Source organism: Castor canadensis, chromosome 16, assembly GCF_047511655.1.
Source record: "Castor canadensis chromosome 16, mCasCan1.hap1v2, whole genome shotgun sequence".
Taxonomy (NCBI): Eukaryota; Metazoa; Chordata; class Mammalia; order Rodentia; family Castoridae; genus Castor; species Castor canadensis.
The window spans coordinates 66,272,336-66,300,267 of record NC_133401.1 but is presented as its reverse complement, the minus strand read 5'-3'; the positions used below and the strand labels follow the sequence as shown (position 1 = coordinate 66,300,267).

Below are 27,932 nucleotides of genomic sequence, written 5' to 3'. Positions count from 1 at the left end.
AAACTGTGTTTGTGTTCCTTTTGTGTTGCTACGACAGAATGCCACAGACAGGGTAATTTATTTATAGATTTATTTTTTACACTTCTGGAGGTCCAGGTACAGCCCACATGTAACAAGGGCCTTCTTGCTGCATAGTTTCGTTGCAGAAGGGCAAGTGAAAGAGGCAAGAGGGAGCTGGATTTAACCTTTTCGTAAGAAACCCATTCCTGAAATAACGGTATTAATTCATTCCTGAGGGTGGAGCCCTCATGACTGAATCACCTCTTAAAAGGCCCCACCTCTGAACACTTGCAACACGTGAACTTTCAAACCATGCACTGTTATGTATACACATGACCTTAGCAGATCTATTTTAAGGAATTGCCTCACATGACCATAGGGACTGGCAAGTCTGAAATATGAGAGGCAGGCAGCAGGCTGGAGGCTCGGGCAGGAATCGATGCTGTAGTCTTGAGGCAAAACTTCTTTGGGAAATCTCGACTTTTGCTTCTAAGGCCTTCAGCTGATTGGATGAGGCCTACCCACATCATTGGGCATTATTTCCTTTGATTAAAGTCGGCTGGTTGTAGATAACTTACATTTCACATTATAAAACACCTTCACAGCAGCACCTAGATTATGTTTGACTAAAAGTAGCATAGCCTGGCCACTTAACATATAAAACTAACCGTTGCATGAGGTAATGGGAGAGTGTCATGTAGACCATTATAAGTACGGATTTTCTTTTATTGTAGGTGAGATGAGGAGACACAGTAAGATTATGCAGTTTTGAGTTTTGAGAGGAGTGAGATGGTTTTACAAATTAAAAGGACCTCTCTGGCTACTGTGTTGGGAATACCCCAGCAACAGCTTTTCATATACATGCCTCTATGAATGTATTACATGCAGACTTGTGTAGAGGACACATAATCCGTTCACTGAAACGACACTCATCTCCATCAGGCACACATTTCACATTCTCAGGAACACCTTTTACACATGTCACTAAACAGCATTTTACATGCACAGCAGTGTAGCAAACATATTCGCCCACTGCAGTAACACTGATCTCAGACAGCTGCACACTAGCACTCTTAGAAGCCTCTGCTGCAGTGGCTTAATATGTTGGGAAGAGGATGAAAAGAAGACGAAGAGGTGAGCAGAAGACTCTGACAGCCAGAGTGCCCAGTGAGACTCCATCTGTCCCAAGCAGCTTTCCTGAGCCACGGGGACCAGCTTATCAAGCTTATCATACATCCCATTTTTCTGTTGTCCCTTGCTGCCTACCTCTAAGTAATAAAACCACTTCGTGTGAGTTGTGTGAGTGCTATCTCACCAGAGGTGGCCATGTAACCAGTACACAATGAACTGACTTTGCAAGTATGCTTTTTCATTTACTCATTCAGCATGCTACAGTTACTTGCTGGTTATCTGTGTTTCATTTTATAATATCTGTCTTTCCCATTTAAGGTTTATAAGGCAGTGAATACATACATATAAAACCACTGAGTACTGTGCTCAATTGGCCTGTGTCCAGGACCTGCTGTGATTATCACAGGCTGTGCTCATGAGATGTCACAGGGCCAGGCTGTCATGCTCAGATAGGTGTATGAAGTCATGGTTCCTAGACTCTCAAGATGGAAGAACATCCTGAACTCGTTCCATTTTTCAGCCCCAGGGCTGAAAGGCTTTCCTATGGAAGAAGTGTGTGGTGTGAGCACTCAGGAGGCTGAGGCAGGCCAATCTGGGCTACACTGCAAGTTCAAGGCCACCTTGGGCTACATAGAGATTCTGCCCCCCCCCCAAAAAAAAAAACCTCATAAAAACAAATGAAAAAAGAAGTGTGTGATGTGAAAAAACATGTTCAAAAGCATGGCTACAAGACTGGAGACTTGCCATACAGCTCCCACTCACATTGGCTCCACTCTAACAGCTTGAGCCGAGTGGGTCTCTAGTGGGCTGGAGTGCACCATCAAAGAGGCGGCCAAATGCAGTGGGGAAGCATTTCTGCCCTGGAGCTTTACCACCTGGAGTCCAGCCTTTGATTCACCTTTTACCAATTCTGTGACTTTCAACAAATTGCTAACCTTTTCCTAAATCTTCAAATGAGGATTCATACTGTATACATATTTTATTTTCTCTATAATATGAAACTTTGACATCTTCAAAAAACAAAAACAAAAAAACAATCCTGTCTGGCTGGAAAAGAGACTTCCCTATAGTTCTAGCCAGTTAGTAGATTCTCAGAGGTAGCAAAGTGCCAATCAGATGGATGTCATTAATATGGAAACAAACCAACTTCACACTTCTCTACCTGGCCTTTGCATCCAGAAAGCAATATTCCTCTGCCCTAGCCATCCTAGAGACAGGTATCAAGCAACTAGGGACCACTTCTATACATCTTGGAGTTAACTGTTATTCAAACAAAGCAATGCTAGACCTTTCTCCCTGCCCTGCCTTGTATTTCCCTCAAAACCCCCGTAAAAAAAGTTCTGGTCCCATGCTTTCCCCTCTGCCTTGTCTTTTGTCTCTGACCACCATGATGTTTGTCCCATGTGGATTTGCAAGGTGTGCCATGCCTATCACTAGACTTGTGAATGTGCCAAATTTTGTTTTTCTGAGCTGCTTCTGTCTCTTCCTTTGGCTACACTGGGTTGATCAGCTCATAACAGAATACAAAAGAGGATGGTAGTGAAAGGATTTAGTGAATTAACATATGCAATTAATACTTACAACAGTACCTGGCACAAGGTATGCCCTCAAATGTTAAGTGCTACTACCAGTGACAGGGGACACAGTTCTTCAGGTTCTGAAAAATAGTTTCTGGACTAGGTAGGTTTGAATAATTATCGTGGGGAGCCAGGTAACCAGACTGGCAATAAAGACATAAAAACACTTGGAAGCACAGCTTCTGGTCATGTCTTAGTGATGTCTAACTAAGATAACCAGGTAACAAAAATACAACTTGCACATCTTAGAACACTGGCTGCCTCTCTCATTCTATTTTCATAAAAACAAAGAACATGGTTTTGAAGTTTAGTGGTTTGTGGTATATGGGGTGACACACTGATGGGGGCTATTTTGTTCCAAGACTCTGAGGCTCAGGCACAGTAACCCAGAAGTCTGAGTGCTGCAGGTCAAAGTATCATTGAAAAGCAGTTCCTGAATGGAGAGGAAGGCAAACCCTGGGGACATGCTGATGTCCAAGCTAGGTCATCTTAGGTAGATGAGGAGAAGGAACACAGGGAAGTCAAGAGGGGAGTTGAGGATGACCTGACAAGAGAGAAGGACAAGAGGGATTAGAAAGGGGTAGTTTGGAACTAGTTTTTTTTCCCAAAGAGCAGGCAATTTCAGTGCTGCTCATGGGAGTCTCAAACAGGGAAAATGTAACAAGGTCTAGCTGTGAACCTGGCCTCAAACCCTGCTCTGGGCTGCATGGAATTGATACTTGGAAGGGTTTGTCCACTGGGCAGTTTTGCTGGGTGTGGGGAAAGCTCTGACAGGAGGTGAGTCCTGGATCTGTTTCTCTGGTTCCCTATGGTCCAGATGAGAGCTGGTGAGACTGGCATCACATCTAAGTCCCACTCTCCCTTTGCCACAGACACAGATGTGGCATCTTGAGAGACATTGTTGGGTATGCTGGAAAAGCAAGGTACAGAAGAACTGCTCTTCCTATCAATCCCCGTGTGCTTTGGGATGAACCTGGTTGAGGGTGGGACAGAGAAAAAGTCTTCTCAGTAACTGCCAAAATTTTGTCTAATACCATGCAGGTTGGCTGGCAGAAGAGATTATGGCTGAGGAACTCTTACTTCAGAGTCCTCAAACATACACATTTAGGGGTTGAGCAAAAGGTGATGCTGGGGCAGATCAGATTGCCCAGGTAGACTGTTATGCTACTTCAGATTAGAAAAGCACAGAATAGCACCCAGGCAGTGAGGACTCCCTTAGCCTAGAAGGTCATACAACAAATGGTTAACCATATGGTAGAATATAATCAAGCCTTTGCCACCAAGGACCATTACCATAAATACATTCAAGTGGACCCAGGCATATCTACTAGGCCATTTACTTACTCTTTGCTTCCCTAGACAGGGCTGAGTGAACAGGCCTCCCAAGGATCAGATTTTATGAAGAGCCAGGCCTGAAGGAGATGTGCTCAAGGAAGAGAAGGCTGTGACCTCAGTGGGTGGCCTTGAGACTGCAGCCACTCTGCTGGAGGAATAACTCCCGGGGCTGACCCCGAGATGAAGGAGGCCCTGGCCCAACTGGAGGCACATGTCAAGTGGCAGTGGCTCTCTGGCTTTCACCTAACAAAATGAACAGTAAACTCAGCTGAGAAATGTGCTTCTCAGTTAGGACCTGGCAGGTCATGTGGATAGTCCTAAAGACAGATTATCTGTGACAGTGAGCACAGTGTTGCAGTTTATGGTGCAATCTGGAGTTGTCAGCTGTGTGAGGCTGCACATGCATGTGAGAGCGCATAGCACAGGCAGTAAGTAGCAAGGAACCTGTTGAAATGCTGCTTCACATGCATGGGAGAGAAAGTATGAGATGCTGGACACTTAGGAGATACCTGCCACATATGTGGCCTTTATTAGCTGGAAGTTAAATTTAGAGAAGTTGGGCTCTGAAGCTGCCAGAATGTATACGTATCAAACTTGAATCCAACATGCTATAGAATACCCTCTTTAACTTAGGGCAGTGGTGTAGCATTTGGGGGCCTGACTTGATAGACAGCATTTCCAAAAACCAGGAACCTGCCACTTCACTTCCAAGAATGATGGTTTATTTGGTGTTCCAGCCTGCAGTAGTGCAGGTTCCTGCATTCCTTGTAGTGGGGAGGGGAAGAGTGGTCAGAGGCTGTGTATGTGGAGATTTGTAAATGTTATTGTATCTCTATGATTTCTACTGAAAGCACCAAGGGGTTAAAAATAGTGGGAAAATGGTACCTGTGGAACTAGTGTATCACTTAGGCTTTTTGGGCCTGAACCATTCCCAAGCCCAAGTCTCTCTTAGAACCTAAAAGCAGCCTAGGCAGTCACTGCACAGAAGGAGAAACCAAGGCCTGGGCAATACCCTGGTTTCTCTTCAGATCGTATAAATCTTTCGCCTTTCACCAAGGCCTGCGCAGATCGGAGGAGAATGTCAACGGTACCTTTGTCCACTTCAGGATCCATGGAATTACTTAATAGGTTATCACCATAAGAATAAGTCTTTAAGTAGCTGAATGTCCAGATGGAGGAGAGGAAAGGACCACTTTCTAATACAAAAGCATGATTTTGCACGAACATAGAATTAATACCTTCAAAAACCTAGACAAAAGCTGGGCAAGGACCAGGATGCAGCAGTTCAGTATTGTGGGAATACTAACTGTACTCTAATGTCATGGACACACAGGACTCTCCAGCCACGGGAGGCCTTAGGGCTCATACCTCTGTCAATTGCACACTGGGAAATGGTTAAGTCACAGCAGTGGAGGTGGCCAGGGATACCAACTAGGTGGTTGGAGTCATCACACCTGTAGCTGAGCCAGCCCTAGGGCTAACTATAGGGCAGAAGAGCTGGAGGGCAATGGCTGTACAAGCAAAGTCCCTGTTTAGATGTCCTCCCAGGCCCAGAGTCAAGCTGAGGCCCAAGGAACTGGGTAACTCAAAAAAATGCCCCCAGCCAGAGATTCCAAGTTTAGAATGCTGGGCTGGATGAAACACAGAATCTTGGGTGTTGGTTCTGATTCACACTGTTCATGTGATCAGACCGTCACACTCCCCAAGGGTAGTGGGAATAAGGAACGTGATATTAACAGTTGGGAGTTGTAAAGTCAGGAGGTCACACCATTCAAAAGAATTGTTCCAGAGGAGAATGCAGGTAAGAAGCCGCTAAGCAGACAGACCTGGGAAATCTGAAAAAGGATCAGAAGCAGAATTATGGGAAGCATAATTTAAATGATTCCTGGACTGACATATGGATGACTGCACCTTCTTTACAATGGGTGGCAGGAGTGTGGGTGAAGAGGGAAAAGGGTTCCTCCAAAGGTGGCAACTTCTCTTACATAGAAGAATCTAGAAGAATGAAATGCTTATAGACCATTCCCTACCTTTTTGTTCCTTTTTTCTCAATCTTAATTTTTCCAATTCTCTTAGCACATTGTAAATTTGATAAACCAGCTTTTATGTTGTTAATGAAGCTCTGTTTTGGTTTTGATATTTGGTAATTCAGACTAATAAAAAATGCTGCTATACCACTAAGGCAGTACTAAACAATGAGCTGTGTTTGCCATTCTTAAATTCTCAATACCTGTGACACTGTGAAGCTTGTTTCTCAGGAAATACAATGACTATCTTGACACAAGATCTCACAGCTCATCTCTAGAAGGGCTCTCTTAGATTCAATAAGTACTCTGCTCATTCCAAAGCTCTTCCATACAAATGGCATTCATGTCATTTTTCTCCAATATGATGCCTCTGATGCTGAATGAGGTTTGCAGTCTGGTTGAATGCTTTCCCACAGTTATTACACTTATACGGCTTCTCTCCCGTGTGAATCCTCTGGTGCTGAGTGAGGTGTGTGCTTCGGATAAAGGCTTTCCCACAGATCTTGCACTTGTAAGGTTTCTCTCTCGTATGAATTCTCTTATGCTGGGTAAGGGCTGAGTGGTCACTGAAGGCCTTCTCACATATATTACACGTGTAAGGCTTTTCCCCAGTATGAATTCTCTGATGCTGAGCAAGGGCTGACTGGTCCCTGAAGGCCTTCTCACACAGACCACATCTGTAAGGTTTCTCTCCAGTATGAATTTTCCGATGTCGTGCAAAGGATGAATTATCCCTGAAAGCCTTTCCACATTCACTACATTTATAAGGTTTCTCCCCAGTGTGAATTCGCTGATGTTCAGTAAGGGATGAGTTCACCCTGAAGGCCTTCCCACATTCACTGCATTCAAAGGGTTTCTCTCCAGTGTGAATTCTCTGATGCTGAAGGAAACTTGTGCTCTGATTAAAGGCTTTCCCACAGTCATTACATTTGTAGGGTTTCTCACCACTGTGAATATTCTGGTGCTTGGTAAGATGTGCCCTGCACACAAAGGCCTTTTCACAAATGTTACATTTGAAAGGCTTCTCTCCGGTATGTATTCTGTGATGGTGAGAGAGATGTATGTTCCGGATAAAAGCTTTTCCACATAAGTTGCACTCAAAAGGTTTCTCTCCAGTATGAATTTTCTGGTGGTAAGTAAGGGAGGAGCTCACGGAGAAGGCCTTGCCACATTCCTTACACTCGTAGGGTTTCTCACCAGTATGAATTCTTTGGTGATGGATGAGGTGTGTGCTCTGGTGAAACGCTTTCCCACATTCTGTACATTCGTATCGCTTCTCCTTAATAAGCATTTTCTGACTTGTGTTCAGTTTGTCAGTATGAATTTTCTGATGTTTGCCGAGGGTAGAACTCTTAGAGAAGACTTTCCCACACTCACTACATTCAAAGGCTTTTTTGCTCAGTTGAAACCCCTGATTTTGAACAAGAGATGGGCTCACAATGCAGTCCTTCCCAGATTCATCATAGTTCTGTTCACTAACTCCAGATGTGGGGTTCCGGTAGGTGAGGACTGCTTGCTGCAGACTGATCTCCTGACCTTCCTGGCACTGCCATTCCAGCAGGCCAGCACACTGCCAGGAACTATCTTTGGTGAATCCTTCCTTTATTGTCCACTGACCTAATGCTTCTGAGGGAGCATCTGCTTTGAGAATGGACTTCTTACTCATGGGTATTGTCATCCACTCTGTAAGACATTAAAAATAAAACGTCTGTTTTACTTTAGAGAAACTTCTCCATGACATGAGATGATGAGCCTGTTAATAATCCCAACAAAAAGGCTGCAGTTTTGAAGATGTTTTGATGTGATGACGAGAAAGGAAAGAGGAAGAGAGATGAGCACAGGACTATGGCGGAGGCTGATCTAACATGTTATGTGTAAGGCAGGAGAGCCGGGAGCTTGATCTCAGAGGTCATGAGTCTAGGCTGGGATTCTGAGTACAATGCTTATTTTCCTTGTGATTACACAGAAGTTATCTGACTTTCTATGCCTCAAAAAATCTAATATAGACTACACTATGCTGATGGATAAGGAAATATAAAGAATCTTGCCTATTCTAGTGATACCGTCTTTAACACAACCCAGATGTGGCCTTAAAAGATCATTGAAACTAAGCCAGATGCTGGAGGCTCACACCTCTAATCCTAGCTACTTGGGAGGCTGAGATCAAGAGGGCTGCAGTTCCAGGCCAGTGAGGACAAAAAAACTTAGTGAGATAATGGAAAAATTTAGGTGTGGTGATGTGTGCCTACCATTCTGGCTATGGAGGAAAGCCTAAAAAACAGGATCTTGATCTAAGCTAGCCTAAGCAAAAAGCAAGACCCTATATCTGAAATAATCAGAGGAAAAAAAAAAAAAACAAAGGGCTGGAGGCTTCGCTCAGGTGGTAGAGAGCCTACCTAGGAACCTTAAAGCCTTACTCTAGTACAGCCAAAAACCAAAACAACAACAATAAAAAAAATATTCGAGCTAGAGGTCAACACTTGATAGGAAAAAACTCAAGAGTAAATACAAACAACATTTTTATGTTTTATATTCATTTGAGTATTCGGATAGACAATAAAAGGTAAGCTGCCACATAGCCTGTACATAACATAGGACTGCCTACTGGTTGTGAGGAAGTGATGTTTGCAAACGTATGGTAATGTTTTACTGCACCATGGTGATGTTTAAAGTAAGAACAGAAACTTAGGAATAAAGTGCTATATCTGTAGGCTGCAGCCAGTATGTCCAGGAGGGAGGAGTTGTGAGTGTGGGGAAAGAAGTATTTTGCTCACTTACAAATGGGATTCTTACTGGAAGAGTAGCTATGGCCCCATGAATTATTTGACAAAACAGTTCTAATCCACAAACAAAAATTCAACATTTACTCAACATCCTTCTCACATGGGTTCATGGGCATTCTGGAATTAATCAGGAGAGTTCCTGATCGCATGTTATTTTTCCACACATATTTGTGAAGATCCATCTTTAAACTTAAGTCTATTTAAAACTTTTTACTAAAAAAGATAACACTAAGGCCTGGATACTAAACACAGATGATGCCAAGATTCCTGGGAAATCCTATCAAGAAGAAGCCTTCTTCTTCACTTCCCTTTCCCACTCACTCCAGAAAATCTTCCATAAAGAACAATGAAAACAAATAAATAAACACCCTTTAATTGTCTGGAAGACAGAGGTAAAAAGGTACATTTTAAAGCATAAATTCTGAGCTCAGAATAATATGTACTTGCTCTAAACAAAGAATCGTCAAAGTTAAATGTCAGTACAGTTGGCTCTTGATATACATGGGATCTTGGTTCTACACTTCCTCACAGATACCAAAATCCACACATGCTCAACTTGTTTACATAAAATGGCATCATATTTGCATATAACCTAGGTACATCCTCTTGCATACTTCATATAATCCCTAAATTGCTTAGGGTTATCTAAACAATGTAAATGGTTGTTTCACTGTATTGTCTAGGGAACGATGACAAGAACAAGTTCAGTACAGCAACGATCACCATAGGCCTAACTACATAGTAAAGGATCCATGGATGGTGGAATCCACCTGCAAATATAGAGGGCTGACTATCATCAAACCTCAAAATAGTCAGGATTGACTTTCATGTCTGACTAAAACAGAGTAGACTGTAGCAGACCAAATTTGTACAGGAAACAACTAGAAAGTATGAATTAAAAGAATCTGTTTAAAGGCATGCCACCCAGGGCAGACTTGATAGTCTAACATGGGCGAGAGAAGGGAAATACAGAAAAGTGGTTCCCAATACTTAGCTGTCTAGTCCTCAAAGAAAGTGATAACTTCTTAAACTTCCCAGGGAAAATGATGAAAATTTATCAGAAATGCAGAATTTTCTCTGGTCTTTGAGTATTGGAGTTCAGGACCTTCATGAATGCGAGGTCACAGTAAACATGTGTAGCTCTCAGTTGGGACCCTGCCAAGAAGAGGCTGAAAAAACTTCATAAACACCTTGATCCATCTATAGCCATTATGTCATTAAGATGGTTTGTTTGTACTCTAGCTGAGGGGAATACCAGAGGGGAAGGAAAGTAAAAGCATCCAGAGCCTCTGTATCCTTCACACATAATGTCAAAGATTCAATAAAATACCAGGACTACTGAGAAACTGAATGAGAAAAACCAACAACAGAAAGAACCATAGAACACAGAAACCAGCGTTGTCAGACATGGACTTAAAGCAACTGATTAGAATGTTTGAGAAAATAGGTAAGATCGAGAATTGTGACACAGAATTGGAAAAGGATCAAATGGAAATCCTAGACCTGAAAAACAGAATAAATGAAATTATGAAGCAAACAGATTTAATAGCATACTGAACAAAGCAGAAGAGAGGAATACTGAACTAGAAAAATGCAAGAGCAGAAAATATCCACGTGCTATGGTTTGGATGTATCTCCCAAAGCTCATGTGACAGAAATTGAATTCCTTCACTCATACGTTAAAGGTGTTTGGAGGTGGGGCCTTTGGGAGGTAGGTAGGATTAGATCAGGTTGTGAGGGTGGGCCCAAGACGGCACTAGTGGCTTTATAAGAAGAGGAGGAAAGACCCAGGTGACCATGTGTGTTCTGTCTTACCATGGAATCCCTTGCACAGGAAAGCCCTGTGCCAAAAAGACGATGGTGGCATGCTCTTGGAATTCCCAGTCTCCAGAACCAGCTGAATAAACTATTCTTTATAAATTACTCAGTCTGTGCCAATCAGTTATGGCTACTGATTAGGATACCCTGGAAGATGGAGAAAAACATTTAAGAGAGACAGAGAGGACATGATGAAATGGTGAAATATACATGTGATTGGAGTTATGGGGTGACAGGAGGTAAGGAATGGAGCAAAACATTATTTAAAAAGAGAAATGCAGAAATTTGAGAAGCACTGTAAACTCCAAGCAAGATAAATACAAAGAAAATCAACTAAGGCACATCATAATAAAATTACTGAAAGCCAAAGAGGATCTTGAAAGTTGCTTGAGAAGATGCTTTACTCTTAAGGGAGTGAAAATAAGATACTGTGTCTTGTCAACAAAAACAGTGGAAACTAAAAGGTGATGAAATAGCATCTGAAGTGCTGAAAGATCCTCATTTGCCAAACTAAAAAAGAGAAATTCAATGCAAACAGAATTTCAACAGAAAACAGAGAATATCTCTAAAAAGTAAACATGAAATAGATATTTCCATACAAACAAAACCAGAGATTATGTTACCAATTGGCCCATATTAGAAGAAAAACATGAGTGTTCCAGGTGGAAGAAAAATAATACTATATGGAAATATGGAAATTTCCACAAGGAAGAAGGATTGAAAAGCAATGGAAAAAATTAATGTGTGGATAAGTAATAATATTACTGATTGTACAAACAATAATTATAATGTCTTCAGAGACCAAAAATATTTGTAGAATTTAATAGTAAAAATACATAATAGAAACAGCATGAAAGGTGGAAGGAAGAAAATGCTTTCAGATTGTAAGGCACTAGTACTGTCCAGGAGTTATTAAAAGTAAAAAACTTATGTTGGACAATAATAAGCTAGTTTTTGCATATTAGACTTACCACTAAGAGACTAACGAAGGAAAATTAACAAGCCAATACAGGGTGGAAGTGGAACAATAAAAATATTTAACCCAAGAAAAGATAAGAAAGAAGAGGGATTTAAAGCAGGTGAATAAAACAGAATATGAATAATAGCACAGTAGACAGCAAATCCCATTTATATTAATAAATAAATTATCACATTAAAAAACTAAGATAGTCCCAGGCATGTGGTGTACACCTGTAATCCCAGGTGCTGAGGAGGTGGAGACTGGGAGGATCACAGTTTCAAGGCTAGTCAGGCCTTGGAAAGGTTAGTGAGAACCTATCTCAACAAACAAGCCAGGTGTGGTGTACACATCTGTAATCCCAGCCTCACATGAGGTGGAGGTAAAAGGAGGGCGGTCCAAGGGTGGCCCCAGGCAAAAAGCAGGAGACCCTATCTGACAAATAACTAAAGCAAAAAAGCGCTGATGTGGCTCACGTGGCAGAGCACCTGCCTAGCAAGCACAAGGTTCTGAGTTCAAACTCCAGTACTGTCTACTGCCAAAAGAAAACCCCAAAATAAAAACCTTAAGATTATGAGACTGAATAAAAAAGCAAAATCTAACTAAATGCCACTGAGGAAAGAAATATTAGAAATATGGAGACAAAATATTGAAAATAAAAGGTTGGAAAAGGTTACATCATGCAAAAGCTAGCCAGTGCACTTAGACAAGTCCCCAGTTCTCCAGGAACGTAACACAACTCTCTACTTGCATGCATATGACATAAGCTCAAAATGCATAAAGTAAAAAACTAGAGGACTAAAAAGGGAAAAAGAACAAATCAGTAATTATAGACAGATGGTTACATGCCACTCAATGACTCAGACACCAAGCCATTCAAAAAGGAACAATTTCAACCCAACAAACAAACTTAATCTTATTCCTATAGTTAGAGCAGTACACCCAACAACGATAGAACACACATAGTTTTCAAGGACACAAAAACCATCAACCAAACTGACAGTACACTGGGCCATGAACCAAATATGAAGTAAGACATAGGCCTGAGATCATTCAAAATATGTTCTCTAAACTCAGTGGAATTAGATGGAAGTGAATAGCAAAATATTCAAAAACTAACTAGAAAATCTAGAAATGTTTTGCTGTGGTTTGAACATATTCCCCAAAGATCACATATGAGAAACTTAATTCCTAAGGCACTAGAGTTGAGAGGTGGTATCCGCCCTTCTGAGTGGGTTAATGGTGTTCTCCTGGGAGGAGGAGGTGGGTAGTTATCACAGTGGTGGGCTTCTAGTAAGTTCATCTGATCTCCCTTTTGCAGGCCCACTTGTGTGTTCTCTTGCATGTAATATGTTCCACTGTGTTATGACCCAGCAAGCAGGCCCTTGCCAGATGCGGCCTCTTGTACTTCGACTTCTCAGCCTCTAGAAGCATGGAATTCATAATTTCTTTATAAATTACCCAATGTGTGGTATTCTGTTATAGTAACAGAACAAACTAAGACAGCTCTTCGTCAAGTAATACATTTCTATATAACTGATACATCAAAGAAAAAATCAAGATAAAAATTAGAAAATATTTTGAGTTGATGATAATACAAATATTAATCAGAACTTATAAGATACAGTTAAACCACACTTAGAAGGAAATACACATATAAACATCAATTACTAATTTCAAGAAATTAGAAAAATAGCAAATTAAACCCAATGGTGAAGGAAGGAAATAATAAAGAAAAAAGAGGTCAATTAAAAAAAAAAATGATAGATCTCCCTAGCCAGACAAGAGAGAAGCACATATTACCCATTGAAGAACGTGGAAAGGCCAGGCAGCTGTGGCACATGTCTGTAATCCTAGCTACTCAGGAGGCAGAGATCAGGAGGACTGTGTTTCGAAGCCAGCCCAGGCAAATAGTTGAGAGACCCTATCTCAAAATAACCCAACACACACACACACACACACACACACACACACACACACACACACACACAAGCAGAGCTGGTAGAATGGCTCAAGTGGTAAGAGCGCCTGCCTAGCAGGCATGAGGCCCTGAGTTCAAACCCCAGTACTGCCAAAAGAAAAATGTGAAAGGTGGTATCAGGACTGATTCCACAAAGGTTTATACAATAATAGAAACATAACAACTTTATGGCAGTAAGTTTGATGACTTAGACAAAACACTCAAATTTCTAGAAAGGTACAATGTAACAACACTGACATACAAACAAACAAGATCTAAATGAGCCTCTAATAAATATGTAGAATCTTCAAATTAAAACTTCTCACAAAGAAATTTCACTAGGGAATTCTTCTAAACTTTTAAGGAAGAAATAGCATCAACCTTATATAAGGTCTTCCAGAGAAGTGAAAAAAAGAATATTTCCAATTGGCTTTATAAAATTAGCACAACCTATCAGAATCTGATGAGGACATTAAAAGTGGGAAAATCACAGGGCATTCTCTTTTATGAGCACAGATAAAAAAAATTCCTGAACAAAATATTAGCAAAAGAAATATAGTGACTGGTCACAGTGGCTCATGTCTACAATCCCAGCTATTTGGGAGGTGCAGATCAGGAGGATTTGAGGCCAGGCCAGAGAAAAAGTTAGCAAGGCCCATCTCAACAAATGAGCTGGGCACACACTTGTAATCCCAACTACGCAGGAGGCATAGGTAGGAGGACTGTAGTCTGAGGTCAGCATGGGCAAAAAATGTGAGATCCTATTTGAGAAATGATGCAAAAAAGGCTGTGGGTGTGGCTCAAACAGTAAGAGCACCTGCCTAGCAAGTGCAAGGCCCTGAGTTCACAATCCCAATACTGCCAAAAAAAAAAAAAAAAAAAAAAGAAATACAGTGACATAAAAAAGAGTAATATAGTACAAGTAAGTTGACATTCAAGGTTATTCTTGCATGTCAATCATCGATGTCTCTCAGATTAGCATAATAAAGGAGAACAGATGATAAAAAGGCATCTGACTCACGTAAACACACAATCATGGTTAAAAACTCAGAGAAGTACAACTTCATTTATTTGACGAAAAGAATCTACTGAAAACTCCACTGAACACTGCAGTTAATCATAAAATATTGAAAACATTCCTGAGATTGATATGAAACAAGCATGTCTGATATTATTTTACTCAACATTGTACCAGAAGTCTTACTGGTACAAGGTAAAGAAAGGAAAAAAAGATTGGAAAAGAATCAAATATCATTAATTTCACATGGCACGATTGTGTTCTTATAAAAATCACAACGCTCTGTGCTCTGTGTTTAATCCATTAGAATTAGTAAGGGAATATAAAACCAACAGTGTATGTTTATACAAGCAACAAATAACTAGAAAATGAAACATTCAAAAGACATGAATCGTTACATCAAAACAAATACTTAGAAACAAATATAACAGAATGAAAGATGTGCAAGAACTGCACACCCCAAACTAAAAAAAAAAAAGTTTCTGAGAAAGTAAAGAAAACCTAAAAAAAGCAGGGCTGTATACTAAGTTCACAGAATGGAGTGCCCTTAACTGCCCTGGTTAACCTACAGATTCAGGCCAACTCTTATCAAAATCCCAGCAGGAATTCTGTGGAAGCCATAACAGTCTAAAATTCTGAAAATTTAAATTTAAAATTAAATTTTTAAATTTAAAATTAGAAGTCTAAAATTCTAAAAGCAATGAAGAGAACAAATTAGGACACTTGCAAGTGTAAGGCTCACTGTACTGTAAGGAGCAATTACACCAGTGTTGGGTCAGCACAAGATTAAACAAGAAGAATGAACCTGCATCGGCAGTCCAGAAACAACTTATAGACAAACAGACAATGGAAATAAATAGATATAGACTCAGAATCAGAGCCATGCACTGGCAGCCACCTCATGACAAAGGGGACAGCGCAGTACGATGGGGAAAAATGGTCTTTTCAGTAATGACCCTGGGTCAAGTGGATACCCATATAGAGAAGAGTGAATAACAGACTTTCCACGTGGATTATAGATCTAAATACAAAAGGCAAACAAAATAAAACTGTGAGAGCAAAACACAGATCTTCGTGATCTTAAGATGTTTTAAGTAGGACACAAGCATTAACCACAGGAGATAATAAATTGAACTACCTTAAAAATTCAGAACTTCTGCTTATCAGATGGCACCATTATCCAGAGTAGGAAAAAATATTTGCAATTATCCTGAATATATAACCCTACAAATCAATAAGAAAATATCAGACAAGTAAATAGAAAATGGGGAAAATTTCATAGACGATTTTCAAATAATATGAATAAAAAGAATCAGTTTCACCAGTCATAAGTTGAAATACTCTGCACATCCTCTAGAAGACTGCAGCTTTTTTTTTTTTTAGCTGACAATACTGGCAGGCATGGCTGTGTATGCCTATAAATCCAGCTACTCAGTAAGCAGAGATCAGGAAGATCACAGTTTGAGGTCAGCATGGGGTTGGGGTTAAGTTAGTGAGACCCATCTCAAAAGCAAGTTGGACATGGTGTCACATGCCTGCAATCCTAGTTATATGGGAAGCATAGGTAGGAGGACTGCAATCTGAGGCCAGTCTGGGCAAAAAGTGGGAGACCCTATCTGAAAAATAAAGAGCAAAAAGAGCTGGGGGCTATGGCTCAAGTGGTAGAGCACCTGCATAGCCAGCACAAAGTCTTGAGTTCAAACCCCAATATTGAAAAAAAATGATATTACTAAGTGTTTAAGAGGATATGGAACTCTCTGGAAATTTAGTATAAAGGTTTTGAAAAATGATATGGCTAGATCTACCAAGGCCTGCAGATGGATAAGCAGTACTTCCAGTTATATACTCAAGAAAAATGTACACACACGTCCTCTAAAAGCTATACAAGAAATGTTCACAACAGTCGTACTCATAATAGCTCCAAGGCAGAAATAAACCAGGTTATCAAGTGAGAGTAGAACATACAGATAGTGGCAGTTTTATGTGGGAAAGCACTGCAGAGTGACGAGAATGAGCCAATGTTGCTGCGTGTGACATGAATGAATTTCAAACAGATTGCTGAAAGGAAGATGTGTCAGACATGGTATAGCAAATACCGCCTGACACCATTTACACAGTTTACAAACAGGCAGAACAAATCTATGGTCAAGGTAGTTGCTACCTTTGGGACATAAGAAACTGAGAAGGGACTGGGGGGCTTGGGGGTGCTGGTAATGTTCTATTTCTTGATATGAGCATTGATTATGCAGATGTATTTATACTGTTAGAATTCATTGATTCGTACACCTATGATTTGTGTACTTTTCTATATTAGGTATTAGTTCAAAGAAAAGTTTACTACAAAAAATCTGGGAGAGGGCTTTCAAAAATAATTAACAAAACCATCAACTTCCAGTTTTCTTTTTCTATCAGCTCTTGGATATTTATGTCTGTTGAAGTCTTTTCCTAAGTGTGATAATAAAAACATCTATATGTAAAGAATATTTAAAATGTCATATACTACATGAGAACCCTCATCTATCCAGGCAAGCTTATCAAGAGGGGAGTGAAATGCCTTTGGGTTTCACCACTGAAAGTGTTTAGGGGGTGGGAGCCTGCATTGATGATAGGTGACACACTGCAGGGGGACACGGCAGGTTGGGTGAGTGCCCGAGTCAGCACTCATAGGGCCTTGGCACTTCAGGTGGGCTGAGTGGAGGACACAAACCCCTAGTTGTACTGGTATAATAATAAAAAAAAGAGCATGGTTTTAACATATGTAAATTGGGTTTGAAGCATGCCCCCTGTACAATGTACTCAAGAGGTCACAAGCAGTGAGGAACCAAAAAGCCACCTGATTCACTCTCAAATCACCAAAAGTTGCATGTCAGGAATTGAGGAGGGAAGGTGGATAAAGTAAGGAGGTTGCTGGTGTAGGGTCAGTTCATTAAGCCTTTAGGCCCCCAGACCCACTTCCTAAGTAGGGGGTAGGGGGAGATCTCCCTCTCAACCTGAAGAGAGACTGGAGCCCTTTTCTCTGCAGGAAAAGTGAAGCTGCACAGGTAGAGATGGCCAGGCAGCTGGCCAGCAGGGCTATGCAGATAATGGAAGCCCTGCTTGCTCAGGCTGAGCCTCCCAGAGGACTGCGCCCTCCCAGTGTCTAACCAGGTAGTCAATCCCGGCTACTAGGCAGCTGAGGAAGACCTGCAACAAGAAACACATCCAGCCACCAAACAACATAGAGAAAGAACGCAGCCTGTAAGAGAAGAAGGGAAAGCTTTTGAAAACCAAGTTTTGGGTTTTTTTTTTGAGTAAAGCGGGAGAGTTTATTGAGGTAGGAAAGTATCCAGCTCTCAGAGCTTGGAGGGGTCTCAAGGGAGGGTGCCCGGAAACCAAGTTTTTAAGAAGGAAGGTTTTTTTTTGAGTGCTGGAACTGAATCCAGGGCCTCACCTATGCTACACAGGCACTCTACCACTGAGTTATACCCCTAGCCCTTAGAGAGAAGATAATTTAAATGTAAAATACAAATAAGAGTTCATTTAAAAAACCAATATTCAGAGAAACAAGAGTTCCTGGAAATTAAAAATTATTGTGGAATTTTTAAACTCAACCAAGAAGTCCTGCTGTAAACATTTTAAAAACCAAGGGCTGGAGGCATGGCTCAAGCAGTAGAGTTCCTACCTAGCAAGCACTAGGCCCTGAGATCGATCCCTAGTACTGCCAGAAAATTTTTTAAAAACCAGGATGAACAAACAAAGCTTTACCTGTTGTTAGGCAATGGACAGATGGCCATGAAGGATGGTAATGGAGAAAAGGGAAGCAAGAGAAAACCTTTGGATGCCCCAACTTAGTCTCTGGAGGGACCAAAGAGAGCCCAGGGTCTCAATGTATTTAGGTAACAAAGATGAGGGTTTCGGGAGACTGAGGCAGCTAAGATCTACAGAGAAGATGTAGAAGCTAATTTTGCAGCTTAAAGTCAGCCTACAAGTCTGCTCCTAGCCCAGAAGACTTCACTGGTCCTACCCAACATTCAGTGAAAAAATAATACCAATTCTACACAAACATTCTCAGAAAATAGAAGGGGAAAGTTCCCAATTCATTTTGAGAAGCCAACGTTACTCTGATACTAGAAACAAAGATATTACAAGGAAAAGAAAATTATAAATTAAGATCTTTCATAAATATTGAGGTAAAAATTCTGAATAAAATGTTATTATATTAAATCTGGCAATATTTAAAAAGATAATAAATCAAGACTAAGTTGGATTTATCCCAGGGACTCAAATTTGATGTGGTACTTATAAATCAGTGTAATTCACTAAATCAACCATAGCATCATCTTAAGGATTTAGAAAGATACCTGACAAGAATTTATTATCTATTTATGATAAAATTCTCACCAACCAGCAACGGATATAAACTTCCTTAACCTGATAAAGGGTGTCTACAAAAAAAACCCTTTAGCTAACTTTATACTCCATGGTGAAAGACTGAATGAATAGGACATGCCTCACTGCAGCTATTCACTACTCAGCCTGCACTGGAGTTCCTAAGTGCAATCTCAAACCAACCTGCCCTCATGGACATTGCTGCGGGAATATAAAACGGAATGGTTACTGTGAAAATAGCTTTTCAGTTTACTATAAAGTTAAATACACAGTTAGTATACAGCCAGCAATCCTATTCCTAGGCATTTACCCTATTGAAAACACATTCACAAAGCTGGGTGTGGGGGCCCATGCCTGAAATTCCAATACTTAGGAGGCTGAGGCAGGAGATTTCAAGTTCAAAGCCACCCTGGGCTACATAGCAAGACTGTCTCAAAAAACAAAACAAAAACAACAAAAAACAAACCAGAACAACCTACGTGTCCACAAAACAAACATGACCTGAAAATCTATCCACATAAAAACTCATTCCCGAATGTTCACGGTGGCTTTAGCCCCAAACTGAGAACTTAAATGTTCACTAATGATGAATGAACAAGTTGTGGTATACCTGTACATGAGGATGCTACTGAGCAAAAGCAAGGAACTGCTGATGTGCAAACAAGGATGAACGCAGAAGGTTTTGTGTATGAGAGAAGTCAGACATGAGAGTCCATACCATGCAACTCCATTCATACAAAATCCTAAGAAAGGGAAACTCAGAGACTGGAAGGAGACCAGCAGCTGCCAGGGGTTGGGGACAGGGAGGGAATTAAGTACAAAGTGGTAAGAAGGAACTTTCCCAAATAATGCAAATAGTATTTTCTTCATGTGGTAATAGTATAAATTTGTCAAAACGGATCAAATCTTACACTTAACCTTGCTGAGTTTTATTGCACATAAATTATACTTTAATGAAGCTGGTTTAAAATTATTCTAAAAACCTCAATAAAAGTTGGAAGATAAAATTAGAAAATTAGTCAAAAAGCACAGCAAAAGAAATAGTAAAGATGAGAATTGTGATAAAAAGATAAGAAAATTAGACCAGTCCAGGAGGTCCAATATAGCATTCAATAAAGGGAGCAAAAGAGAAAACTGAAGGTTGAAATCAAACTGTAATAGAGGAAAATGTTCTAGAACTCCAGGCAGGAATTTTAGATGGAAAGGCTGACCTAATGCTCCATGGGTAAAAATAGAACCATACCAAGGCACGTCTTGGAAAAACTTAGGATCACTGTAGAGAAGAGGAAGAAAGGAAAAATGGATTCTAAATCATTATGGATCACAGTGATTTTTCTCAGTAGCAGACTCGGTCCAAAGAATAATAATGAAGCAATGTCAAACTTCTAAAGGAAAATGATTTCCAATGCTGAATTCTATCCAGTCAACTGATCCTTATAGGATCTGGAGAAAAGACATTTACACAGACATGCTAAGTTACAAAATACTTTTTTCCATACATCATTTCTTAGGAAGCCATTGGAAGATAAGTGCCACCAAAAGAAGAGAGAAAACTATCTTCTGATGACAGAAGACACAATGAACAAGACACCCAGCCCAGGAAAGAGGGGATGCACAGGAGGATAACAGCTGGCATAACAGCTGGCCTAGGTGTCTGTCAGTTCTGTAGTGAAGCAAGTCAGAAGGCTCCAGAAGAGGCCAAGACAACTAAAGAAAGGCTGAGATCAAATTAGTGACCAATATAGGCTAAACTAAGAACAAATGAAGTCTGGAATAGGTTGCTTAGGAAAGGAGAAATGGTCTTAATTTATCACATGGGTCAGTTATGAGCAACATTTAAGAATGTAAACACTTACCTAACTAACTAGAATTACATTATGATAGGGATCAGAAAAGACAATAAGCATGGGTAGATGGGGTTGGGATAATCTTACTTCTTATAGCAAGAATTGAATGAATATTGTCTAAGACTGAAAAGTCAAGAGGCAGCAACACAAACATGTTACTTGGAAACATAAAAGCAAATATACCAAATAATCAGCTAAAAGAAGAGAAAGTGCTTATTGCTAGAGAGAACGAAAGGGCAAGGGGGTGGGAGTAACCATTGTTCATAATAAACCTTGTAGAACTTCACTGAACTAAATGCATTATTATTTTGTTTAAAAAAGTACTAAAGAAGAAAAAAGAATAAACTCCAGAAGAGCCGAAGTAAAGAAACGGTGAGGAGTAAAAATTAATGAAACAAAAATAAAATAGAAAGGACCAGCAAAGTGAAATATTCATTCATTGAAAAGCCAAACCTCTGACAAGATACAGAAAAAAAAGACAAGAGTAAATATTATAATATTATTAGGAACTCATTCCTTGATTCCACAACACATCCTGAGGCCCAGTGAGCCAAGAATACAACAGCAAACACGACAAAGTCCTTCTGTCATGGATCTAAGGGTAGAAAAAGGTGACTTGAACAAGAAGGCACTAGGAATAAAGATAAAAAAGATAACTGACACTTTTCACTTCATTCACTAGGAACTTCTGTTGGCAAAAAAGCAAAATAAGACAACTGACATACATCGAGTACAGGCTCCTTCTCTGATGAGAATGTGCATTAGAGCAGCCACTATGGAAATCAGTATGAAGGTTCCTGAAAAAACTAAAGACAGAACTCCCATATGATCCTGCTAGGCCACTGGTGGGTATATACCCAAAGGAATGTAAGTCAGCATACCACAGAGACACCTGCACACCTACGTTTATAGCAGCACCATTCACAATAGCCAAACTATGGAATCAGGCTTGGTGTCCATAAACCAATGAATGGATAAAGAAAATACGCTATGTAGATGCAATGGAGTATTACTCAACCACAAAGAAGAATGAAATTGTGTTGTTTGCAGGAAAATGAATGGAACTGGAAATCGTCGTGTTAAGTGAAATAAGCCAGACTGAGAAAGAGAAATATCACGTGTCCTCTCTCTCATGTGCAGAATCATGACAAGTCCCAGAAAAGGATAACACGACTACAAAATGAGGGAACACTCTGGGGTTAGGAACCAGTGGGAGGAAGAGGGAGACAGGAGAGGGTTTAGGGCAGTGAATATGATCGAAGTACTTCATAGACAGAGCAACGAAATCTGTTAAATTGTTTTAGAAGGGAGCAAGGGGAATAAAGAATAATGGAGGGGTGAATTTGATCAAAACACATTATATACATATCTGTAAATATCACAATGAAACCCTTTGTACAATTAACATACACGCATACAAAAGAAAAAAGGTGCAGGTTTCTGACTACATAGAACTGTAAAGATAACAGAGAAAGATAAACTATCATTAAGACCACAACTCAATCAGTGGCTGGGCACCATTGCAAGTGCTTGTCATCCCAGCTACTCCAGGAAGCACAAATAGGAGGACCATGGTCCAGGCCAGCCTGGACATAAAGTGAGACCCTAGCTCAAAAAAAAACCAATGCAAAAAGGACTGGCAGAGTGGCTCAAGTGGTTAGAGCATCCACCTAACATGTGTGAGGCCCTGAGTTCAATCCCCAGTAAGGCTGAGAAAGCCTTAGTTTGGTTGTAAACAGAACATACAAATTCAGAGAATATTCAGAATTTTATTGGAGTAAGTTGAAACATTTTTGATAAATGACTTATGATACTGAAATTCTATAAAATATTGAGACCTACACATTCCAGGTGGTAGTTATCAACCATAACACAAATTCCTGCTGGGTGCCAATGGCTTGTGCCTGTAATCCTAGCTACTCAGGAGGTAGGGATCAATAGGATCATGGTTTGAAACCAGCCCAGGCAAAGAGTTCAGGAGCTCCTATCTCAAAAAATCCCGTCACAAAAAAAAAAGGCAGGTGGAGTGGCTCAGGGTGTAAGCCCTGAGTTCAAGCTCCAGTACTGTGAAAAAAAAAAAAAAGATACAAATTCCTGCCGACTTCACTAGGTTACTGTGAAAAATCAATAATAAAAAGTTAGTAGAAATATTTTATAGCCTGCAAAATGCAAGTGGGAAGCATGACTTTACAGAGTCTTGGATAAACTTTTTACAATATCAGGTGATGGCAGAAATACACACAGCTGTCCTTAAGACATCAGCCCCAATGGGCTCTTGAGGACAATTGAGAGTCACTCAGGGGCCATGTCCTCTGCATTCCTAGGCAACAAGTCTATGCCACCTACTAAGTGTCAGACATTGTGCCAGGTGTGAATAATACAGCAAAACATGACAAACCTGGCCTTTGTGGTGCCTGTAGTCCAACAGTGCCTGCATAATGGAGGGCAGCTAAATGCCAACTGAGTGAACATCCATGTGGACGAAGAAACACGAGCTTGAAGAAATATGTAATGTGTTGCCAGAAAAAGAGATGCTTCAGCAGGCACATGGTTGGTCTTAAGCATCCTGCCATACGTAATCCAGTGTTTTTCCCCCTCATGAGAGAAGTACAAGTAGACACTGCACTGTCGGGTGCAGGACACGCTGCTTAAGCATGGGAGTGGGGAAGAACTGTCCAGGTGACCTTTGAGGTCTTTTCTAACCAAACTCTATGACTCTATGAATCTATCCAAATAAGGAGAGGAAAGAAATTATGGAGGGGATGTTTCAGATAGGCACATATTGCCACAGGAAAGGAGTGCCACAGTTTGGCAATGCATGCTGGGACAAATTTGGCAACGAGGCCTGGCACATTCTGCTGAGACTTTCATACCTACCCTAACCAACTGGTTCCTCCCAATGCCTCCCTTATGCATGATTCTTACCAAGACATAAGCCTCCTGGGGCGTCCTCCGGCATCCATTCTTCCCTTTTTCCCAGGAGAGAAAACTTATCTGGTTTGGGTCTTAAGAGTCCTGTTTTTGAAGGGAAAAAAGGACCACATCTGCTCATAATAGAGATAAAAATTATTGCAAGGATGAGATTTGCTCTTTAGAACTTTCTAGGAAAAGGCAACTTGATAGGAAGGTCCAGAAAGGACACATCCCATATCCTTCTTCCTGCTGGAAGAGGATGGAAGAGGATTCACCTCTAGTCACTTTTGACACATTTTCACTTAAGACTCCAAAAAGAGGTCTGGGGGCATCAAAATAAGCAAGTAGTAGTTTTGAAGGTAGCATCTTCAAGTGGTCCATTTCCACTGTAAGGCACTAGTGTGAGGGTCCTAACAAGATCCCCCAAGGTGCAGATAAACCTTCTGAGGCTCCCAACTCACCTAATGAGACAAGGTTGCTGTAATTCTCCAGCATGACATCTCTGTACAGGGCCCTCTGGGCAGGGCTCAGTTGTCCCCACTCCTCCTGGGTAAAGAGCACAGCTACATCCTTAAAGGTCACCGAGTCCTGTAACAACAAATCCATTCTCAATGACCAGGAGAAGCTGAGACTGGCTGTCCCAGGAACTCATGGAGATTATTAAGCACCCAAAGAACTGGTGTCCAAGGACAAGTTAACCATTTCTCCTGGGGGCTGAGTTTGGTCTGGACTTCATTCCCTACTTCGAAAAGACACAGATTGTAAAGAAAATGCTTCCTCAGCACTGAGACTACACTCTTGCTGTTCATTTTGCCCTCAGCATCTTCTTCCATCTCTTTCTTTGGCAGATTTGGAAGGCCCAGCCCTCCCCACCCCCCACCCCATAAAGCTAACTCTTACTGTGGTCTCAGCTTGACCATTCCTTCCTCAGCACAACCTTCCTTGACTGCTTTACAGTCACCTGTATGGGTCCATCAAAGCACTGGTCCATTTTACTAAGTTTTGGTTTACTTTTGGCTCCCTCACTGGACTGTTAACTCCAAGAAGGTAAGGAGCAGTGCTCTATCTCCCTTGTCTTCCTAGAATCAACATGGCTAGTGGACTCAGCACCTATTACAGTCATGTGTCACAAAACGATGTTTCAGTGAATGACAGACCACATCAGGTGGTGTCATAAGATTAAACTGGAGCTGAAAAATTCCTATTGCCTAGTGAAACCAAAGCTGTTGTAAAGTCTTAGCATAATGCATTACTTCTATGTTTGTGGTGATGCTGCCATAAGCAAACCTACTGTGCTGCCAGTAGAAAAAAAGTATAGTGCATACAGACAGTAGATTCTGAGAGTAAACAATTATGGTACTGGCTAACATGTGTTCTATGCTCTACTTCTAAATCATTATTTTAGAGTGTATTCCTCTTACAAATAAAAGATGTTTACTGTAAGGTAGTGCCCTATGTTATAGTGGCAGAAGCCTAACGTGTCCTTTGTTTTCATGACTCTCTTGAGTGCATCAAGAGGCCATATGGAGTGATTGACCTAGACCATGTAGGTTTGCATATATACCCTATGGTGTTCATACGAGGATAAAATCACCTAATGATGCATGTCTCAGCTCAGAACGTGTTCACATTGTTAAGTGATACATGACTATATTTTCTTTTCTTCAACTGCTCATTTGCCCATCCTCTACACACACATACCAAGCCCAGAGAAGTAGGGTCTTTTGAAAAATTTCATTGGTACCCAATATTCATCTGAAGTAAACAGCCAAATGACATCTTAAATAAAACGGAGTCCAGTTAATCCCACCTCCCCAGGTAAGGGTTCTGGTTCCTCCCTTCTCTTAGTTTCTGTGTCAGATGCTGTCTTCACCACGTTAGACCCCTATACTTACCTGTTAGTAGCAAAAGTGCTAGTGGAAAGGTTTTCATTTCAGACCAACTTGGATTCCGGTTCCAGTTGTGACACTTATGCAACCTTTAGCATGTTACTTAGCTCTGACACACACACACACACACGCACGCACGCGTCCCCTGGAAATAGTCATTCTGCTCCATGGGACCATGTCCCATCTGATTACTAGTTTCTTCCTTGGAAACTCTGAAACAGGACAGGAAGGAAACATTCTCTCTCAAGTAAATGCAAAACTTGGCAGTTCTCACCGGTCTGGTCTTCCTAGTTGACTGAGGAGACAAGGAGCTGGAATACATTGAGAAAGACTACTTCCATAGCCAAAGCCCAGCTGTACCTTTGCCTTTTGATTTGGGAAGATTCCTCTCTATCTTTTCTGGTAAATGCTTGCTTTAGCTTAAGACAGATTCAATTAGGTCCCTGTTGCTTGTATTCAAAGCCATGGTACATGGCAGGGAGCCAAGAAACATGGTTGAACTGAACCATGAACCAATTTATCAGGGACTATTGCTCACCTTTGTATTTCTAATGTAATACCTGGCATATTTTGCATCCTTAATTTATGTCTGTTGAATGGCAATCAAATTAAGGCAGACTATAAATATGAGATAATCTGGGTAACACTGTTGTGGCTTAGATATGATTTGTGCCCAAAGGTTCATGTGCTGGAGGCTTGATCCCCAATGTAATGGTACTGAGAGGGGGTGGAACTTTTAAGATGTGGGGCCTAATGGGAGATGATAGGTCACTGAGGCACCACCCTCAGAAGGGTGGGTGTGGGTTAGTCTTTTGGTTATTATGAGCAGTTGTAAAGTGAATTTGACTATCTTGGTATTCTCTCTTGCTTCCTCTCTCACCAGGTGATATATATCCTTCCTTCCCTTTCTTCCCCCCCTTTCGGATGCCGTCCACCATGTTATGATGCAACATGAGACCCCTGCCAGATGTGGCTACTCAACCTTGAACTTGCAGCCTCCAAAACTGAGTTAAGCGAGAGGAGGAGGAGCAGTTTGTAAGCTGTGACTAGGTTAAACACTGCACCTTCACCCAGCTGTTCTTTGCTTATAGTGATTTCTGCCATACAGTCCTGCTAGAAAGCTTTAAATAGGAATTAGAACAATTTTATCAAATGCCTCAGCCCCCTTCAAAACAGAGTCTATACTCTATACTCTTATTCTAAAGAGGCTGGCACTGCTCAGCACTTTTTAGGAATTTATTGAACTTGGAAACACAGTGGGTTGTTTTGTTTTTTTGTGGTGCTGAAGCTGAACCTAGGAACTCCTACATGCTAGCCAAGTGTTCTACAACTGAGCTATACCCCCATCCAGAAGAAGTAGAGTCTTTTGAAAGATTTCATTAATGTCCAATATTCCTCTTAAGCAGACAGCCAAATGACATCTTTAAAAAATGGTGTTCAGGGCAGGTAGAGTGGCTTAAGTGGTAGAGCTGAGCAAGCCTGAGGCCCTGAGTTCAAACCCCCAGTACTATAAAAAAAAATGGAGTTCAGTAAATCCCACCTCCCCAGGTAAGGATTCTGATTCCTCCCTTCTCTTAGTTTCTGTGTCAGGTATTGCCTTCACCACTTTAAACCCCTAATCTCATCTACTCGTAGAAAGACTGCTAGTTGAGAGGTTTTCATTTCAGACAAACCTGGGTTCTGGTCCCAGCTGTGCCACTTACATGTCCTTTTGCAAGTTACTTATCACCAGAAGCCCACTAAGATGAGCTTAATATGGGGTGAGAGGGAGAACTGGTGTCAGATGTCTGGGGGGACTAGAGTAGGAGTAAAGTTCCTGGTTGGGGGAAAGAAACACCCTCACACACTTCAAACCTAGAGGACAATTTAGGGGGAAAGAACCCACAACACTCCTGCACTCACCTGGAGCATGGCTGGCAGGTGACTGACAGTCACTCCTTCTCTGATGAGCCTACTTATGGACAAAGTGCTGAGGATGCAGGTGGGGAGCTCTGCCACTGCAGGATTCTTCAGGCCAGAAGCATCTGCACAACTGTTAGGAGGAGAGGACTGGGTCAAAAGATCTCATTCAGCAGTGAGGAGCGAGACTGTGAGTATTTACATTCCAGCAGTTCTGCAAGTACCTCAATGCAACCACTTCTTTGGTCCCTATTTGCTCCCAAGTCTCTCCCGCTTCTGAGAGTACCTCTTGCCTCCACTGGAGGGTGAATCACTCACGATGCAACCTTTTCTCCTTTTATTGTTCGCTGGTCAAACCCTCCATGTCTTCTCTTCTAAATGTTAAGAACTTTGACTTTTGTAGGCCCAG

General features: G+C 41.0%; 1 protein-coding gene across 1 annotated transcript in view; it reads right to left on the bottom strand.

Annotated features, from left to right (window-relative positions):
* Positions 1-38: 38 nt before the first annotated feature.
* The window catches only part of Znf454 (zinc finger protein 454), a 28,564-nt gene continuing 670 nt past the window's right edge, over positions 39-27,932 (bottom strand). Inside the window, exons 2-6 of the mRNA XM_020166812.2 lie at positions 27,527-27,656; positions 24,197-24,323; positions 23,748-23,837; positions 4,638-7,753; positions 39-4,606 (exon numbers count right to left, since the gene is read on the bottom strand). Of these exons, the coding sequence (XP_020022401.2) occupies positions 6,417-7,753; positions 23,748-23,837; positions 24,197-24,323; positions 27,527-27,656 (1,684 nt within the window). The 3' untranslated portion in view covers positions 39-4,606; positions 4,638-6,416. The remainder of the gene's footprint in view (positions 4,607-4,637; positions 7,754-23,747; positions 23,838-24,196; positions 24,324-27,526; positions 27,657-27,932) is intronic.